At 38.1% G+C, this 21,344-nt stretch overlaps 1 protein-coding gene across 13 annotated transcripts in view; it reads left to right on the top strand.

Annotated features, from left to right (window-relative positions):
• The first annotated feature begins 134 nt into the window (after positions 1–134).
• LOC108016087 (proteoglycan 4) overlaps positions 135–21,344 on the top strand; it is a 34,966-nt gene continuing 13,756 nt past the window's right edge. For 5 of the 13 annotated variants that reach the window (XM_065866942.2, XM_065866948.2, XM_065866943.2 and 2 more), the window contains exons 1-5: positions 136–285; positions 704–1,063; positions 17,593–17,701; positions 17,800–17,930; positions 19,441–19,557. In XM_065866942.2, the coding sequence (XP_065723014.2) occupies positions 1,007–1,063; positions 17,593–17,701; positions 17,800–17,930; positions 19,441–19,557 (414 nt within the window). In that variant the 5' untranslated portion in view covers positions 136–285; positions 704–1,006. Of the gene's footprint in view, positions 422–703; positions 1,064–17,592; positions 17,702–17,799; positions 17,931–19,440; positions 19,558–21,344 lie in introns of all 13 variants that reach the window. The other 8 variants (XM_065866940.2, XM_065866951.2, XM_065866950.2 and 5 more) reach the window with 5 other exon arrangements.

Raw genomic sequence — 21,344 nt, 5'->3', positions numbered from 1 at the left:
GACACACCGACGCCCATGCGAACATATGTTTAGTGAGGCTTCCATTCGCGGTTCCACTTCCAAATCGCTCTCCCCAGTTTCCAGGCCCTGCGTCAACTCCAACGCCGTCGCTTTGGCTTCGGTCGGTGGATTATTTTCAGAGACCTTTCAGTTCAGGTTCAGTCGTGTTCGTAACGTCGTCGAGTTGAAACCGAAAGAGCCAGAGCAGATCCACATAGCTATATAAGCAGCAGTAGCAGCAGCGGCAGAGCAGGGAGCAGAGAGCAATCGGTTCAATTTTAAAAAGTGTGTTTCCCTGTGTTTCACCTGAAGTTTCTTGGCTTTACTGTCTTACCAACGACTCGCTCCAGTGACCACGACCACAGAAAAATAAACGGCTAAAAGAAATGCAAAATTGCAGCCAGCACCAGGCGGCTAAAAAGTATTGCATACCACGGGGCTGTCATGAAAAATAGATATCGATTTGCCAGGGCATAAAAATAAGAATCTGAACGCGGCTCTCGCACAGGTTCCTTTTTAAAGGTCCAATAAAATTGTTTGCCCGATATAATCGAGGTATTATTGGCTAATTGCGCTGACATTCAGGGGGTCATAAAAAGGTGGCTTGAGTGTGTGTGTGTGTATGTGTGCATGAGATCATCATCGGAACTCGGCGCCTGCTGGTATGCAATACTTTTTCTCACGCCTCGATTTCTCCCCGCAGCGGAAGTCTAATCCAATTTGGCCTATGACAATACAAACGCACTTTCTTCGCTACGCATTATCCAGGTGCGTGTGCGTATAGAGAGTGAGCGACAGAGAGAGATAGAGAGGACGAGCGAGCGAGCGAGCGAGAGGTGAAATATTTAAATTTAAAGGCAAGGCGCGTGTGTGTGTGACCCATGAAAAGTTGTTAAATATAAGCAACTCCAATCGCCGAATTTCGAAAATAGATAAACCCCTACGTGCGCGTGTTTAATTTGTATTTTTGGCACTTTGGTTTGGCAAACAGCAAAAGCATTTCCCTATGATTGGCTCATTCTGGAATCTGTGCAGAGCGTGCCCATCAATGCCGGTAGACAAGGTGAGTAACGTCTAATACTTCTGAAAACTTCTTTTAAGTTTTATGAAACAAATATGTTAATCGTCAAATGTTTATATTATAAATATTAATATTTGGCTTGACTAACAAATACTATAATGTCACAAAAGAGGCGATGTTGAATATTCCTCCCTAGAATTTGTGGTATTTGTGTCTCTACCGGAGTCCTTAAGCTATTTGCAGGCTGTTTTCCGGGGTTTTCGCTCCTTTAGCCTCTTAGCCCAGTTTGCAGACAGCGAACATTTCGTTTATAGCGTCCAAATCGTTTGATTTATGTACGACAGTTGTCTGAATCCGCGTGTGGGTATGGATGTGAGAGTTGTGTGTGGGACACATAATAGATTTTTATTGCGAACTTGCAGGCGACAAGTGAAAGGGGCTGCAGCCGAAAATGGGGTGACTTGGCCTGAGTTATGACTCGTTCGGAAGAATTGTGGGATTAGGGTGCATTTTTAATATTGAGGGATTTTTTACATTCAATTTGTGGTATTAAATGCGAGGGTTAAATGGGACTCAAGGGACCATAGCAGGAATTAAGCGTGAAAAATGAGGTAAATAATTCCCAGAATCATAATTAAAATTTTAATTATTTCGTCCAACTACATTTTTGTGCAACCGTTTTATTTTGGGAATTGCAATTTTCACAGAAACAGCTGTATGTACTTTAACTTGATCCTATAAACCTTTAAATAAAACAATAAATCTCGCTTAAAGTAATTGGTTTGATTTACCTTGGCTTATCGGGATTTATGACCCATAGATTCCGCCATCCCTTGAACTCTCCCACTTAACTGATTTCCCCTTGGCCACATTTTCCGCTGGCTTTCATAACGTTGATCAATATCACCTTACGTCTGCAATCCTTGGAGTGCCGTCACAAGTCGTTTGTCCAGAGGCATGCAATATTTCTGTGCTTATTTTCAGGCAATATAGAGCGAATATATATGGAGTCCCAAAGTAAATAACTGAAATTCGCTGGCAGCGAATAAATTAACTTGCATTACGCTCGACACCAATCGCGTCAGCGTAAAGTAAGTAACAGCCAACAAAAAAATAAAATAAAAATAAAAAGAAACATGGAACATGGAACTGAGGCAAGAAAAATGGGCAAAAAGGCAGAGAAGGCCCAGAAAATCAATAGCATATGGCTTGTGGCTTGTTTGGGCCCTCAGCTGTGGCCGCATAGCACCCGGATTCGGACCCGGACCCGGACACGGACTCCGCCGGAGATATACGACCGAGGCACTTGCTCTCCTTCCAGCGCTGCCTTTCCAGTGGCTGTGCAAAACAGCTGATTCATCAACTTGCCATGACAATATATAAGATTGTGGATGGCAGGAAAAAAGAATCTGACAATAAGCATTTCGCAGAGTACAGTAGGTCTCTGCTAGTCTTCTGCAGCTAAAAATATTCAACATCTTAATTAATAATAATAAATAAATAAAAATAATTAAAAATAATTAGTTCAATCAAAGCCACCTTTTAAACAATTATGGATAAGATGATAATATAGTAAAATATGTTAATCAGCGGAAAATTTGACTTAAATTTTGCCTAACTTACAAACCAAAACATTTTTTTTTGCCTTCAGAAAAATTAAAGAAATTTAATTTAAATCGAAAATGTTTTAATGTAGTACATAGTTAACTTTCCAAACTTTGAATTTTGTTAATATTTTGCTTGAAATTTTTGTTCTGGACCATTCTTCCTTGCATTTTGTTTATCTTAAGTTATTTAATGCTTTCCCATGGCTTATATTTTAATTAAAATAAATTCCTTAAATATACCGGGATCCTTTTTTTGTAGGGAACACTGTAGTATGGACAGAGTTACACATTTCACATTGCGCACAAATTGTAGGGTACAACCTTCCATTATTTCAAGAACCCGCGCATGTGCAGCTTAAAGAGAAATGGAGAGAGAATTGGAGAAAGCAGGAGCGGAGAGATAGAAAGAGCAAGTGAAGAGAGAGCACCTTATAGCCGGCTTTTACTTGGAGTTTTTGTTGTTGTTTCCCGCTGCTTGTTCAGCCATATGACGTTCGAGGCAAAATTGTCTTGCGGTATTACATCAGCGCAGGGCAGTCAAACTTTTACGGCGACTCCTTACCCCAACCACCCCATTGCCACCCACTTAGCTACACCCGCCCACCGACCGCCCACTGGCCCACCCACCTACCCAGCAGCAACAACAAGTGCCGGCTAAGTGTCGCCAGTCGGTCGACGGTTGCATGCCACACGCTTATCGATTCAGCTCGCATATGGCTACCGCCATGCTTAATTCTTAGTCACTCCCCGGATCGATTCGCCGATTCCTCGCAGTCAGCTGGGCGTCGGCCCATGATGCACCGAAAGAATGGAGGCATTTCTCTTAACCAACCTCTAGGAAAACTATGAAAGTTATGGCAATGCACAGGCTAAGAAAAAATTCTTATAAAAACCAATAAAAGATACACGCTTTGTATACACAAAAACATTTAGAAACCATAAGGATATGGTAAAACATTTTTTCAACCGGATCAAATTTCTTTTAACAAAAACTGAGAACAAATTTTATTACTGGAATACTAATCTACAATTATATAAAATAAAATTATTATTATATTTTAAATCTGGGTGTTTGTCGTTAGCTCTTTTATACTAGAAAATAGTTTTTGCTGGAGAAATAAATTACGAAATTTGTTTATGTGCAGATTCACTCAACTTTTACCGAATTATCTCCCACTGACACTCGCAGTTATATCCGCACTATTGTTTCCCTGCGTCTATAACCACCCAGCATCTTCCGTTGGATGGTATAAAAGGCGAGGCGGCTGCTTTTGTTGCTCATGTTATCTCCTGGATGCAGGAAACTGTCAAGAGTCGGTTACTGCCACCCACATCGTAGTTTTCACACATCCCGTCTAACCAAATTTTAAGTCCGTGTTATTTTATTTGTGTTACTTTTTATTTATGCTTGACAGTTATGGTGGTAATATAAAGTGTTGGCTTAAGTTTTTGTTAAAGAAGAATATGAGAACAATTTGCTTTAAATAATAAAATATTTATAGCTAAATAAATTAAAACTTTAGGTACAATTGTTTGGTATTTTTAATATTTTGTTTATTTTATAAATACATTATAATAGAAAAGTGTTAAGGTGTATTCTTTTTCTCTAGGCTGTCATTACTTTTTCTAATAAATCAATAACAATTGTATATCAATTGCTTAAAGACAGTGGATCACGCATATTATAAAAAAGGAATATAAATCTAGAGTATCTTAATGAAACTCATTTACTTTTTTAAGCCTCAGTATCAAGGGTATTGGTTTAAATATCCTCAGAGAATATTTATATAATTGAAAACTGGAAGCTTCTATTGGTCAGCAAGGGAGTGAGAATATCCCAGGGGCTCCTCTTTACCCGGAAAACCCTTCTTATTGCATCTAACGAGGGCAATTTGCACATTTCTGCCACTGTCTTCCCACAACAATCGCCTCAATTGCCAGAACCGAAAATTGGGGAAACCAAAGGAAAACTCAAACCATTGGGGGCGAGGAGCCCAGAGAATATGAAGTTTTTGTTTTGTCTTTTCGGCGATTGTTGAAAACCGATGTGCAATCTCCATGGAGTCGGTGGGCGAGCTGTAGTGGGGTGAAAAGTTTTCTAATTACTTGGGGTCAACTGTTCGGAGGCGGTTAGTGTGAAATCAAAAATGTAAAACACTCTTCTCAAAACTTTTTTTCAGCGAATTTCAAATTGTACTGTACAACTGTTCTGGATTGTACTGACGTACACAGAAAACTTTAAATAACCTGACTGACTGTTTAAATGTTTGAGGGACATGAAGTGGGAGGAGCACATGTCGCACGAGAGATTTCCCCTTATTCAGCTTTTTTCGCTTTTCCGGACTGCTGTTGTTTTTACAATCGCATTTTCTGGCAGTCAGTCATTTGGTTATTTGCATATTTTCAACACAAATCAGTGAATTGCATGCGGAGCGAGTATAAAATTTTTACATTTCTCCGAAGTTTGGCTTACTTTCCTTGAAAAAATATTTTTCGGGTTCTTTAATATTTGCAATTATATTGGAATGTTTATTGTTAATTGGGTTTTTATTGATCAAGTTTCACGATGGAAATGTACGGTGTTGTAGAGAAGCTTAAAGATTATTTAATTATTATATTAAATATAGCAAATGAAAGGCTTTACTAAAACTATATTTACTTACTTACTTAAAAGCTGAATAAATTATAAGCTCAATGAACAACAAAGGTACATTGATCCATCATTTTGTCTGCACCTGGATATTCTTAGCAACTTTATTATAGCCTTGATTGTTTGATTTTGATGTGTGCAGGTACGTTTAGCGTGTTAATCAGCAACAACTTTTCATATTGATTTTCCTATTCGACAGCCGTTAAAAACTGTACACGAATGTCGAACGAGCACGAAATGTCTATCAAGTCGTGCTCATCAATGTCAGGCGATTAGAACTTGTATGGAACCGAACTTTTTCCATTAAAGCACAAGCTTTTGATGCCCAGTAAAGGCAGCGTATAATGCAGCTATAAGGACGTCGGTTAAAAGCCAATTTTAAGCCATTTGCTAATGATTTCCGTCTTATCTCATTTAACCCAGGAAGGAACCGAAAAATGCCCGGAAAAAACGTACTTTCATTAGGTTTAATTAGTTTGCGAGAGGCAGCGTTAACCGAATGTGCTGGTCCATACGACAACGCCCCATCCTTGGCACATTACGTCAACATTGGCTTCAGAATTTCCACCTTTTAGTCCTTTCGACCATACAGCCATTCCACCAACCATCCATCAGCATCCTGAGTGAGCCAGGGCCGTGCCATCACATCGCCTAACGTATTTCAATTTCAATTTTCTGCCTTTGAACTAATGCAATTATAATAATTTCCCTTCGCAAGTGAATGGATTACAGGGCCGGGCTAACGGCCTGCCAGGTGCCACATGCCATATGCTACATGGTATATGCTTTATATGTATTTATGGGGCGGCCCAGCTTGTCGTCGCTGCACTGACGCAGTCTTCAAGCCCCCTTTTAACCCTGCCCTCTGACCCCATCTTCATGCTGGCTCTTGGCTGGCGACCAAGTTGCAAGGGGCTGTTGATGCTGACAGTGCTGATAGTAATTTTATTGGACGGTTTGGGGTTGGAGTAGTGGGGGAATCTTTAAGGAGCTCTAAAGGTTCCCAAAGATCTCACTTTTATTTCATAGCCAAGTGTAGTCATCACCCATTACCGTAACCACGGTGTATTTTTATTTAGTTTGCTTTGACATATGATTACTTTGAGTTTATATTTTGTAATACGTCTATAAATGTTCATTCCACCAAATAGGTGCTGAGTTAATCTAAAATACTTCCATAGAAAACTGGAAGGATACCAGATATTTAAACTTAATACCAAACATGCTAATCCATCTATGTGAATTTTTGTGAGTCTAGAAATCTTTTTTTACTGGAAAGGTTATAATTTCGAGATTTTGTATTCAAATAGATGGAAAAAGTTCTATCTGATGAACGGTCATGATCCATGATATATTAAATATTAACATTTAAAATTTTATTTAAATTGGTCACGACTATCGATAGAAATTCTTTAATGGTTAGTAATCCTGAATTTCCGAGAAAATATGTCTAAAACCAAACAAGGTACTGTTTGCCATTTAAAAAAAATGAATCCACTGATTTAATGCAAGTTTGATATGAAGAAATTTATTGTCTACGTGTTTAGTTTAATAAAACTGTTTCGTGATTTATTTTAAGAAATCAACTTTTTCTTTGCTACGATATTAAATTATTTCAAAAACGATGTGGGCCTTTAAATCATTGTTAAACACATCTTGATTTATAAAAAGGTCTTAAATAGTTATGTTAAAGTACCAAAAGTACTTAACGCCCACAAAAAATTATGTTTAATCCTCATAGCACCGTAAATCATAACGATGATTATATTCAGCTTTTTATTCTACTTTGCTAAAACATTTCTGTTCCCTGATCTAGCTTTTCAGGTTTTTACAATCCTTGGCTAAGCGCAGAAAAAATCTTCTCTTGCATAAAAAGTTAAATGTTCCACGCTTTCAGGTTCTAGTGCTGCCTCTTGCTGCGCTTTTGTTTTTAACTTGGCCAACACAAACAGACCCTAAATGTGTGTAGAAGTGTGTGTGCAAATCCCATTATATAAACGATATGGAAACTGGTGTGCGTATGCATTTTTTATGCGTTTTGCCGGCGGGAAGAAGGAAAAACTTTTGCTCAACAATACAAAAGCGGAAAATATTTAAGTGGCCATGAAGGGGATGCGAAATAAGAGGGGGTTGTGTCCTACCCCTCATCTGACCTTATTTGCCTATAAGTAATGTGTTAGCTTTAGCTTTTGGCAAGCAGAAGAGAAGTCGCTGCCAATTGGCCGGGATAAATGCATATATAAATTCATATAAAATTCCCAAAATATCGGAGTGATGTCAGCCGAATAACTCGGTTGTATTCGGGAATTTTCAACATATTTTAACACAGTTCGAGAATATTTTTACTTGGGAGTAAAACACTATTTTTATGTCCATTTAAGCTTTCCTTCTTTGGATTTTAAAACATTTTCTTCAAGGCGAAACGTGGCCTGCCACTTTGTCATTCAGTGGCTGGCTATAATTTCATATTATTTGCCACATTATTGTTCAGCCTTGCAGTTGGCAATGGCAATTTGATATGCAGCTAAAATAGAAATAGAACAGCAACATGGAGAAGACAAAAAATAAGCGCACACAATGGACAATTATTTGCACAGCCAAGAGATATGTATTCTCACCAACATCCCGATACAGATGTGCATTTTGTATGCTGCAGTGCAATTTTGTGCTGCATTGTCTTAATGGCATCCAACCAGCGTTCAGCATTTTCAATTGCCGGCATTGAGGGATTTAGCCAACTCCGCTCCACGACAAGCCAAGTTCAGCTCGGGTTAAGTGGTCCCGGCTAAGTTTCGCTGATTGCGCAATGTGCCAGACATGTCTGTCGAAAACATGCTTTTGTTTCAGCATACATGGTTCAAAGTCTGGATTTAAACATGACAATCTGAAAACAAACAGAAAATGTTGTAAAATTGAATTAGATACAAAAATATGACAAAAATTCCCTACTCTTTCTAACCATTTTTATCTTTTTTTATATATTTTTGTGTATCTATTTCTAATAATATAATATAGTAAATAGATGTACGATTTTCGGAAATATTTCATAGTTATTATGTTATTACCAAGTGTCTTGCTCAACAGAATGAAAAGTACTGTACTAATAAAAAAAGCAAAAATTAAACATAAAATAAAGTAAAACCCTTACAACTAAAATCTTTCTCGAAATTAGGTTCTTTCAGTAAGCACAAAATATTTTTGTTCAACCAGTCGTATACGCAATTTGTATGGAATGTTAAAGGATTTTAAAATGCAGATAAGTTGCTATTCCTAGACTGCATTTGATGATTTTAATTCCCAAAGAGTTTGATATTTGGAAGTGTACAGAACATTTTATGCTGAGTTCTTGTAAAAGGCCTTTAAATTCGAAATGTTCTTTTAATAACCCCATAAACAGAATTCCTCGCCCCCAAATAAACGTTTCCGATTGCCTCCTTCCTGGCTAGACAGACTTTTCTACTCCGAAGCAAGTAACTTCGAGAGTGCGCAAATTGAACGAATGCATAAAATTCAAATTTATACAGGGCAGTTAAAACTTCTCAGTTTAACTGAATGCAAAGAATAAAATAGTGCAATTTAATCTTCAGGGTTCGTCAAAGACTTTATTGACTTAATGAGTGATGTAATTTATAGTTTGCCCTAACTCAAACTACTGTTGTCTTAACCATTAATCAAATTAGCTTACCCCAGTCACAAATGAGGAAGACTTCAGGCACAAAATCTGTCACAACCAGTGAGAAAAGGAAAAAAAGAAATTTGCAAGTTACACGAAGTTTTTCCGCTTCTCTGCATTTTAGTCACATTTTTGCTTGTTTATGATTCTTTAGTGAAAACTTGGTGCTTGGGAAAACAAAGGCTGTGAATAATCTAAATGCGATGATAACTGGTAAAGTTTTTTGGCATAATGACTTGACTGTGTTTCGCGAAAGGCGGAAATGCGGTAATACGAGTATTCGAAGGATGCTGAAATGTGTTCGCAAAGGAGTTGACGTCACATTTGTTTGCGGCATTTTAATTTTGTTTTTCCCCTATTTTTCCTTGCTTTGCCGTTTCCTTTCATGGCTGACGTAAGTTCGGTGTACTTATATAAGGGGAAATTTCCATTCGGAATGCATTTTGATTGCAGCCTGGAGGTGCAGCTCCTCCATTGCCAGCAGATTCTGCGGCTAGATAGAGATACGCCAAAGGTAGTAAAGAGCCGGTAGCTAAATAAAGTGTCTGGACTGAAAAATAGCAATGTTGGGATACCCTTACTTTTGAAATTGATTAAATTAAGATCACCTTGATATTCTTAAATAAATAAAATAAATAAATAAAATTACAGTGACAAATCTTACTTTGGTTCTTCTAACGTTTGGGGTTTTGGGACATTAATATTCTTACAGTAATAATGAGGTTTAAAAAATAAATTCCTAGGACTATGATTGGTATTTAGAGTGATTTTGGGCTAGAAAATTTAGCAACATTTAAATTGACATATCCTGATTTATGGGTCCCATTTATCAACTATTCTTCAATCTACTCTGTTTTTATTCAGCTGAATATATCTTTTATACAATGTATTCCGAGGGTTCAAGATGATTTCCTAACCAATTTCAGGGTATTGGGGCACCTTTAGCTCAGCGCGTGCCATCGATGGGAAAGTCGCGCTGTCGACAGCGTCGTTATTCACATGAGTGCACTAAGCACAGCATTTCACACAGATACTCACCCACACCGATGCAGGCAGATTCGTTCACCCGCACACTGACAAAAAGCACTCGTGCGGTAATCGTTGAACAAGGAAAACAAAGGCAAAAAACCGTTCGAGGCACGCACAAGCGGCGGAAAATAGTTTTTCCTTCGTTTTCCCTCTTTTTCATTATTAAAGAGCTCAAAGGCGGTATCGAATTTCGTTTTAATTGTTCAACATTGAATAACGCTTAGCAGCAGATGCACACTCGTCTATGTAAATGCAGATGCAGACACAGATACGAGTATCATTCTTGTCGGCTCAGACATTTGAAGTTTGGCTCGAGGAGGGAGGACAGACAGGAAAATGCAATTAAATATGCCCAGCCTTCCTGTGTTTGTGTTTCTCCTTTCCCTCCGGCGAAGTGCGCATAATTTGAGTTACATTCTGCTTGCAAGTATGACGAATATTTTCCAGGCGGAGAAGGTGTCACAAAAGTTTGCTTTCATAAATTGCTCAGGAAGTGCTGCAATTTCTCGGCCAAGTATGTGTGAAAAGTTTTCCTTTGTCTGCGGCTGGCGGAGTGTGCAAGTGAAGAATTTTATAACTTAAATGGATTTTAATTTCCATTTGTTTTCGGAAAGACAAACCAGAGGTTAATGCTGTCAAAATGCTCAGGAAACACAATTAAAAGATCAAGAATGTCCTTCTCGAGTTCAGTCTGTGAGGATATTTACTAAAATAAATATGTTTTTTGAAGCAAATCAATTAAAAAACCCAAGGTTATGAGTATTGGGGTTATTATGAAATTATCTAGCTGTAATTTGGTTTTCCGACTATTATAAATGAATGATATTTTATTAAAATCAAAACAATCACTATATTATTTTCGGACTTTATTAGTCAATAAATAAAAAACTCATTTTCTAAAATCAATATTCAAGCAAGAAATTTAACATATATCCATACTTCTAAAAAACTGAATAAAATCTAAACAATAATGGCACTGAACTTTTCCAGTGCTTAAATAGTAACAATTTGTAGCAATCCAGATCAACTACCTAATTTTCTTGAAGCCTGAAAATCAAGCTTTAAAATCCACAAATGTATTCGACCATACTCTACTTATCCGCACTGCAACCTGGATCAGAGTGCACTTTATATGCAAAACCCGAGCTACATTCGCTGCAAAGGTGTTTATGAGCTTTTCTGTCTGGCCTGAAACGCAAAACGTGCCTGGGAGCACATATTTCCGCAAAATACAATGTATAGTATGATATTCCAGGTCTGCTTCTGAGTGAAATAAAATGAACTTTAGAAAATTACGGAGTCCGCTGACTTATGCAGAATTTATAGAGCTTTGCCGTTGGACTTTTTGCCGCTGCCACAAGCAATTTGGCTGAGATTTTCCCGTGGACTGGGCCATATAAATCAGGCTGTCACATCGACAGCCATGTCAACGCTAAGCCGTCGAATCAAAGCCAAAGCCAAAGGCCCTGGGCTCTGCGGACCAGAAGGTACATATAAGGATTAGAATTGAAAAGGACACGGACGTTGTGAAGCACACGGCCTGTGGGGAGAGCAATAAAAGCGTCTTAAAAGTTTAATGTCCCTCGATTTGCGGCTGCATACAAATGACTTTTCAGCTGTCGTCTATATGTCGTCCTCTGCACTCCTGATTCCCGCTTCCTGTCTGTCCTCTTGGCCGTCTGACTTTTGGCTGGGGCAAATAACTCGCAGCGCTGAGCTTAACGACCGCCTTTGCAGCGCTCTTTTCTAGCTTAATTGTATGTTGACATTAAATTGTTGCATAACTCGTTGCCAATCTGCGGAGCACGAGTTTTCCCAAAGTTTGGTGGGTGGCGAAAACCGCTAGGATGATGAGGAAAAGGGGAAAAACTTTTTCGTGTGAAATCAATTTAATTTGCCAAAGCCAAAATTACCAAGTCTTGGTACAGAGTTTCGACTTTGAATAGACGAAAATTGCGGTTTATTAAAGTGACGAACATATTTTCGCCCTTCTTTTTCACATTTTACTTTCTACATCAATATAACGAAGTCGAATTTCCACGCTATTCCGATATTAATATATTATTTGTATACCGTAGTCGCATTTTTAAAATTAAATGTAATAGGTAGCATTATCGATAAACCAGGAGGTTTATAATATTTAATCGTGGTCAACGAGTATTGAAGCTTTAAAGGATCTTTTATAATGTTCTTATTTTAAACCTACACTCACGTTCTTTAAATATCATAAACATCCATATGTTTTGCTAAAATCCTTCCGCACTTTTGTCCGCTTTAAATGTTTTCGCATCTTTTCAATGCCTAATTAAATTCTTAGTACTTGCTGTTAAGGCAGCGCACCTTGCCTTCAATTAATTTTTATTTTATTTTTTATATAAGACTCTATTAAAACCCTGGCTACGGCTGTAAATTAATTTCCACTAATTAAATGTTGTCCGCAGTTGTTCTGCTTTTATTTGAACGGAAACTAAATCCATATTTATGGGCGAGGGCGAACTGAGAGAGCGGAAAGAAGGCGCCCATGCAAATGAGCAGTGTTCTTTAATTTAATGAAGGTGACCTCCAACCCGGGGTTGACTTGGGTTGTGTTGGCCAATGTTCCTCGTTAGGCGACGACCTCTAGTGGTTTTACACCAAGAAAAACGCATGGTCTTGAATTTATAAAATATTTTTATTATTTTATAGCTTTGAACCGAACAAGCAGCAATGAATATTAAGTTAAACTAACATTTTTCTTGATAAGAAAATCTTTTATTGGTTTAAAATATATTGCAATCTTTAGGGCTTGGAAATAAGTTAAAAATTAATTTTCCTCCTTCTCTAAAGGAAAATAATATATTTAATATATTAAAATACAGTTTTATATCCATAATATTAATTAAATATGTAATCAGATATTTTTCTTGTTCAAAAAGAAACAATTGTAAGTATGGCTTTTGTAACGAATGCCTGGGGCAAACATTACCCGGCTCTTGGCTGCCAGTCAATCTGCGTCAGTCAGTCTGTATATTTCGGGGCGTGTCTCATTTCAATGCAGCTGGCAATTAAGTTTGTGGCAGGAGCATCATTCCTGCCGGCCTGGGGCCATTGCTGAGTGAATTAATTGCCGGCGCAGACCACGCAAAATGGCAGCAAACATCCCACAGGCCGAGTTAGTTGAGCAATCGAGCAAACTAAGCCACAGTGGCACAAAGGCACGCACCGTAGAAAAATGGGGAAGGGGCTCTGAGCCCGGCTGTGACCATCGTGCAACCCACCTGGTCAGGTGCTTTGGTGACTCGGCCTGGCCGGCGGAAACCATAAAAGCAGCCGTGTGTTTGCGGCCGTTGTCCGTGCCAGACAAAATGGTGTCAAATGGCAAAAATGCATCGTAAACAAAAAGTAAATGAAAAAACTTTTCAAACAAGTCGAGGGCTGCGGCAAAAGTAGCAAAACAGAACAAACAATCAGTGAAGTTTTCACAAAGCTGCAGTTTTCAGATAAGATAACAAAAACGTTTGCATAGATTCAACTCAATATTTGTTGAAAGGTTTGGATATTTAAGTTTCAATATGTTGATGCTTGAGATTTAGTATGTTTTGAAAGTTGTAAAAGTTGTGGTATAAAGTTCATTAAAACCATAAGACAAATTAATCAGTATTATAACAAATTATAAGAGCTCTGAAATGGAAAAATATTAAATTATAATATTAAGGCGGTTTTGTGCTCAGAAAACTATTTGGTTGAACTGTTATAGAAAATATATAACTATCAAGTATTAAAACTAAAAATTGACCGAAACCGAAATTGTTTATATAAATTGGTTTAAGGAAATACAAGTAAGCAAACAATTTGAAGCGGTATTTATTTTAAATGTGGTCGAATATTAAATAAGTGGTTTTGTGTTCAGAAAACTATTTGTTTGTTCTGTTATAGAAAATTTAAACCTATCTAGTACTAAAATTAAAAATGTAAAAAAATTAGTTGAGGAAATAATGGCAAACAAACAACTTGAAGCCCTTTTTTAGTACTGTATACTAGAACCTTTTAATCTTCCACATAATTTGCAACAAACTTTCCAACCTCACCCCAAAACGCATTGGACAAAGACATTTTCTGGTTCCCCAGAAATGCGGTTGGCACTTCAAAGGACTACACCAATACACGGCCAACATATGAGACCGCATAACAAGGATCTCGGAGGCGATAACTATGCTTCGAGGTGTCATTTTGCTTGTTTTGCCCGCATAAAACTTGAAAGGTCCCTTCGGGAAGATTAAACACGCACACGAATTTCCCCCGCCCCACACACACACACACACACACACTTGTGCGGTCAGAGACTTTGACTTGTGTGTGTGTGTGTGCGGATTATGGTGCAACTGACGCCTGCAAGTATGCTACGAAAAATACTGGAGACTCACCCTTGGAAATAAAAGCCATAAATTTATCTCCAGTATGTGCATCGGATATGGGAAAACCTATACAAGAAATATGTCTGCAACGTGGACATTAATTTATAGGATAGTTAGGAACACCACAAATTGGCCATTGATCTATGTGCCAAGTTTTGATGGCAAGTAGCTGGCACTTGCCCCCTGGAAACTCCATTAAAAATCACTCGGCAGCACCGGTTGGAACGCTTTAAGTTGTAAGCTACTCGTCGTTTAAAATTTTAATTAAAAACACTGAAACCCGCAGGAGGAGCCGGCCGACCCGCCCATCTGTCAGCCATGGGATAGTTGAGATGTCAGCAGGCTTATCAGGATTTCAACATCACTGCACAGACACTGGGACAGGGAGACAAAGTGTCTCCCAGCTGAGGGACTGCCGTCTCTCTCGCATGAATGCTGAAAATTTAAGGCAAAATGATTTCCCCAAACTATGCGCATTCGCCCTGCTGGCCCCAAAAGCCGCACAACATTTAAAATTTCATATGGAATTAATTTTTAATGGATCCTCGAAAAAACGGATACATAATATTTAAATATTTATGCTGGGGTGCGGCTGCATTTGGTGACCGCAATCAATTGGGCCACCACAGGCATAAATCAGTTGGAAAATATATAAAAGTTTTGTGCCGTAACCCATCTTCCATGACATGATAAATTGTTGCAGCTGCCCAGGATATGTACTGAAAGTTGGTGGGGTCGAAAAGATATATTCATACATGGGCTCTAACAATGTGTACGCTGTGCAGGTGTGAGTCAGCCACGTGGCAGGAACCCCTCCCACACTTTTGGCAGTGCGAACAACGGCGACGCCCCTGACATCAACTGCCTATTCGGATGACAAACGAACCCACGTAGGCTCGAGCTTTCCTCCAGCGGCTCGAATAAAGTGAGCTCTACTGCTAAATTATGCAAAAGGTGCGTGCCGTCGAGGTATCGTCGGTACTGCGGAAGGTGTGGCCCCGATCCCTTCCGGCCAAGTCAGTTTTATTGATTGTCGAGGAATGATTTGCTATAGCTCCTTTTAATTGGCGCAAAGCGTTGGCGGATATTGGAGTGTGTCTAGACTGAAGGGGTCTGCCCGCAATTGGGTTAATTGCTCCTGGGGTTATTGTTTGACTATGGGTTAAGGGTGCAGCCTATTCGGAGCACAGCATAAGGGATACGAGAGTTATGGCGGCTTAATTTATTAAGTGCTTCAGTGACGTGCGTGTGCGATTATCTAGCAGATCCAGCAAATTAGATTTTTAAAACCCATAAAAACAGAGTCGCTTAAAGAAAATTTAAACGAAGCGCAAAACTTTTATGGTTCACCAAAGAGTACAAAAATAAAAGTTGACAAATTATTTTAAAAATCCAAGTCACTCTTCCACATATTATGTAGTTATACTAGAACAAAAATCTATTTTTAAAGGTAATCTTCTTAATAATTCAAATATTTTATAACCATAGTGTTGTTTTTATCGATTACTTTAACCATATTCTGTTCTGTATAGTTCTTTAACGACCTTGTTAAAAATCCCTGTTAGGTGTTTAAAAATGGAAATTAAACCTAGGAAATGACTGCAACAAATAATTAATATAATGTTTACTGTCTTTTGACATTGCGTGCCAGCCGGCAATTATTCCACCGTGCAAAAGTGGAGCAGGAAACGACGTCGAGACAATGAAAGTTAAGCCCAGGCAGACACAGGTAAATTCTTGGAAGGCAGGAGGGCGAACTCGAAGTCGGGCCATAATTAAATCGAGTGACTCGGCTGCTCCACGAGAATGTCCTGGAACTGTCTGTCGGCCAGGACTGCCGGCCAGGACTGTCGCTGCAGCTGTCTTAACCAGCTTGGAGAGCTTAACCCAATTTACAGCTTACATGCAACGACTTCAGCTCGAAATGTCCAAGTTCCTTGGCTTAGATCGATACGCGCTGTCGTGGCCATAAAATAAGTCGCAAAATAACACAAACAGTAACTGCCGAAGTGGCAGTAAGAGTAACTGTTGCAGTAGAAAACATGGCCATTAATATGGATTTTTCTCTGGCCATTGTCGCAATTATCAAATGGCTGCAGTTGTAATGGAGAAAGTGGGTGGACGTATTGCCGCATTGAAATGCGACAAACCGCAATTTGGCCGAGAGCCCGGAACGAAACTGTTTGACTAACTGGCCAATTGGCCGACAGCCCTGGGCCCGAAAGTCTGGCCATGGCAAATGAAAATATTTACATGTGGCCATATGTGGAAGTGGTTAGTTTTTTGTTGGTCTCATTGTGGTATTTGTCATGCGTTTCGCTGTAATTATTATCCATGTTAAATTGCGCCTATTGTCTGCTTTCAGCAGGAAATGCTATTTTAAAGGGATCCTTTAATCAATGTAGTTGGGAAGACTAAGCTGAGATTACATTTTTCTAAATCAATGTGGATTGTTACTATCTTATATATAACAAGTCTTATTGTTATTTAATTCTACATTATTTTACAATTTAAAATTTTGATTTCTAAGAAAACCTTACACAGAGTTTATTCTGACGTTCTCATCTGAGTTCAAAATATTCTTAAAAATTTAATGACATTTTTGAAGTTGAAAATGTTTTCGTTTTGCTCAAGTTGAATTGGCGGTATATATATTGTATATCCCAACAAATAAACTATTTGTACAGTCAGTCAAAAAGTTGTTAGGTAAACTCAATTTAACTTTTATCTTCTCACCATTTCGGTCTAGTATTGAGAACATTGATACCAAAATGTACTTACACGGTTTTTAAGAACGAATGTTCTCAATTTAAGAACAATGTACTTCAATATTTATCTATGTGTATAAATGAAGAAAATTACTACCAATAAAGAGAAAAAAAGAAACATTAAAACTTAATTTGAAGTTATAAATAAGAGACAATACATTTATTCTAGTAAGAATATCAAAACTATCAACAAAAATTTGAACAAAATCCGAATATTAGAATACTTTTTTTTGGAATTCACTTTGAAGAAATATATTAGGGCTGAAAGAATTTTTTTTTTTTTAATTCATTTTTATAGAATTCAATTTGTGACTAGCTTCTTGATAGTGGTTCCGAAACTGTTAAGGCACTAATTCAAAAATAATTACAGTTATCCTAAATAATATTTTGATTTTTCAAGTGTATCTGATTTTTGACTAACGCATTGGCATCTTTTATCTTTTCTTCCAGCAGCTCCACTCGGAGTATCGGAGCACTTATCGTTGGCATGAATTTACGGGCAACTCGCGGCCAGAGGTTGTGCGACGGGCGCCAGCCCCAAACCCAAGTCAATTTGTTGGTGAGTTGCGAAGACATTTGTCTTGCGCCTTATTGTCACAGACTTATTTATTGATCTCGTTCTGATTCGACTTCCAAATGGATTTTGCGCATCTGCAGGACCGACAAATGAGCCGCCATTGCCGCGCCGGAAAAAATGTCCAGAATTAGCATATAAATCGCACGAGTTTATTATAGGATCGGAATATACAGATGCACGCCGAGATGCCAGTGCACATCGTTTGGCGAGAGTAAGTGTCAGTCCTTGAATCCCTTTCCCATCTTTTGCCCCCCAGGACCTGTATGACCCTGACCATTCGGCAGGTGCAATAAATAGTAAATATCCAAGATATGAATAGGGTGAGAATATAGTTGCCTCTTTGAAAAGAGGAATGGGGCCTTTACTATTTTAGAATCATTTTCATGAAGCTTCAAAAAATCTTAACATTTTTAAAATATTTATTTAGCGTAATGCAATCGCGTAACCCTGTTTCAACTTAGATCTAAGCCCACTTTTATACATGTGTATAAGCAGTTGCGGCTGAGAAGATTTTGGCTCATAAATATGAAAAATTATTGTGCATTTCCACATCTTCATGAACGAGCTAAAAATTTGTAAAGAGTCAGCGAGCTTTCCACATCTAATAGTATTTTCAGTTTATGGCCACACAAACTTTATGCGCTTTTGACATTTGAAGAGGACCGTGAGGGAAATGCAAATGCACCCTGGCATTTTGAAATGCAGAAAAAAACTTAGTTGTTTATTATACTCTGTGTTTTACTTAGCCATTGTGCAATGTGCTCTTAAAAAGTTTGCGGTAGTTTTTATTGCCGATTAAAAAACCGTCAAAAGCTGAGCATTTAATTGAAACCCAGAAGTTACTCGGTGTAAATCGTTTGTCTTAATTAGCTTAAAGAGTATAAAGTTTTCAATTGAAGGTATATTCTCTTATAGCATATTTATGGGCTTATAAAAGTCGTTGCCTTTACGGGAGGTTTGGCATTAGGGTTAATGCGTTTAAGCCGCGGCCCTCATAGAAATGTCGACGCTCTCAAATGCCGCAGGAAATACACAAAAGCCGTTCACAAAAAGTTTCCTATGAGGTTGGTCCTTTCCTAGTTCATTTTCCGCCCAACCCCTCTTCAACGCTAGACTAATTAATAATGAGGCGCACAGCGGCACATGTTGCAAGGACATTGAGATACGTGTGCGAAAATCAGTGGCGTACCCAGATGGTAGGGTTTTGGGTACAGGCAAATATTTAAATACTACGCTTTTATAGTAAACATATCTCAATGGAAAAAATATCGATATAAATCTGTTTGATCCTGGCAAAATTAAATTAATCCTCATATTGACATTATGAATGTATTGTGTTTTTATTAGAGTTCTTTTAATGGTTTGTTTTAAATAATACGCAGACAAGTTAATTAAATCGAGAGTTGCTTTTAAAATTAAGGGAGTTCTACATTATTTTTGAAGTAAAGACTTTTTTAGAGTAATTGGCTACAGTAAATTAAGTGAAACACCCCGTGCCAAAATCCCTTTCACGCCACTGACCTGAATGCGAGGTTGCGCGTCGGTATACCTGGGAGAGTGTGCTTTTGACATACTATCATGGGCGCCCTGACAATACATAATTAATTGACTCCACCTGCTGACGCACGTCAACAAGGCGTATGCGTAATATTAATGACCAGCTAATTAACTATACAAGCCCGTACGTATCACTTTAATGCCCCGTCTCTGTCTCTCTGCAGTCGGAGGAGCGGGGTGGCACACCTTCGCGCCGCAGCAAATCGGAGGGACCACCCGTCGTGCCCAATGGACGTGCGTATCCCATTGCAACGGAGATCGACGGAACCACAAGAAAACAGGTACACAATTGTCAGATGGATTGCACTGCACGGCAGCCAGAGCACTCGGGTGTCTAATTCAATAGTTGTCTACTGTCTATTGCCTAATCAAATAAATCACGTACTTGTGTGTGCACCTCAATTTCGCGTGCCTGGGTGTCTGTATGTATGTGTTTTCGGATCTCAAGTCCCCAGCATGCTGAAATTGGTTAAGACATTTTTGGGGGCTACAAAGCATTCGAAATTTCGGGTTAAAAGTTTTTAAATATTTTTGTTTGTAGCAAATTAATATAAAAATAAATTGTTATTGCACTGATACTTTACTTTAAATGTGAAAATATTAAATTTAGCAATTGTGTTTTATTTAAAAATTTTAAAATGGTAATTTAATATGAACTTATGGCTTTTGATGACGTAAAATACTTAAAGTAACATGACTAGCATCAAATCTAATATTTTAAAATTTGAGATGAATATTTTTTATTAAATCATGCCATTTTTTAATAAACATTATTCTTTTTTATTAAGTTTAATATGCAGATACTTATATTTAATAATTTATTTTTTTATCAGTGCATAATACAAATCGTAATTATCTATTCAAGCTTAATTTGTTAATACTTTAAAGTGTGTAAAGTGGCAAGAAGGGCTAGAAAATTCTGTAAAATCGAGGTCCATGCCAAATAAGGTCCGATAAATTAAGCGTTGCTCAATAGTCCGATAGTAGGGCTTCGGCTCGTGGCGCCACATAAAGCTGGGGAAAATCTGCAGGGAGATAGAACCTGTCCCCTATTTCCGATCAGAGATAGAACGCGCTTCGGACCATTGGACCGAAACTTGGTGGCGCGCAACAATTTCTATTAGCGTTGATGCTGTCCATCAGTCAGCCCTGAATTCCGCCTCCCCGGCCCCTCCCAGCACTCATACGCTCCGTGTCGCACTGTCTGCAACTTTTCTGGTCCTTTTATTGGCAATTTTCCCTGTGCAGGACATGCTGTTGAACATTTGTAGTTCGTCGCGCCGTTTGCGGCTATGGGAAAATTTCATTTACTCACATGAGCACGATTGCATGTGTCTGTACATTTGCAGTGAGTGTGCCGGAGCACCATTGAGTTGTCAGACCGAATGTCAGTTAGTCGGGCGCTACTCGACCTGAATGTAAAATTTTAATCTGCAAAACCCTCCAACATTTGCATAAGTTGTATATCGATTTTTTCGCCCATTCATACACTTGTAATATCCCTGATACTTTCAATACTTAGTATATCTTTTTCCAGTCTGATTGTGGCCATTGTGTCTGTGATTTGTAATGCATGTAACAAGGGTTTTATGCTAGTTTTCTCTGTCTTCTTCTATCTCTGTGTGGGTGAATGAAGTGCTGAATTGAATGCGAATAAACACAGACCTGGGTAGTCTAAAATTGCTTTTCTATTTGTTTAAAGGTATTTTTGCTTGGTTTAAACGTTCCATAGCATACATTTTGGGGTAATGTTTATTATAAGGTACTAAACCTTTTACTTTTGTACTTTTCCCTTTAACTTTTATTATTATATTTTGAATGTTATCACGATATTTATCAATGGATATAATCGTTTTCGTTAAAACTTAGTTTGGGCTTATCTGACAACTTTTAAAATATTAAGGGACTACATCACTAGCTACAATACTGTAAATGTTTTTGGTTTTTATCTTACTTATAATTCTATTTCGAGTATAAGCCATTAAAAAAATATTTTAAGTAACATTAGGGGTTTTCATTTAATACTTATCTACAATTAGTATTAGATGTTCAAAATTTACAATTTATA

Source organism: Drosophila suzukii, chromosome 3 (assembly GCF_043229965.1).
Source record: "Drosophila suzukii chromosome 3, CBGP_Dsuzu_IsoJpt1.0, whole genome shotgun sequence".
Classification (NCBI taxonomy): domain Eukaryota; kingdom Metazoa; phylum Arthropoda; class Insecta; order Diptera; family Drosophilidae; genus Drosophila; species Drosophila suzukii.
Note: the sequence above shows the minus strand (reverse complement) of the source record. Positions and strands in the feature narration are given on the sequence as shown.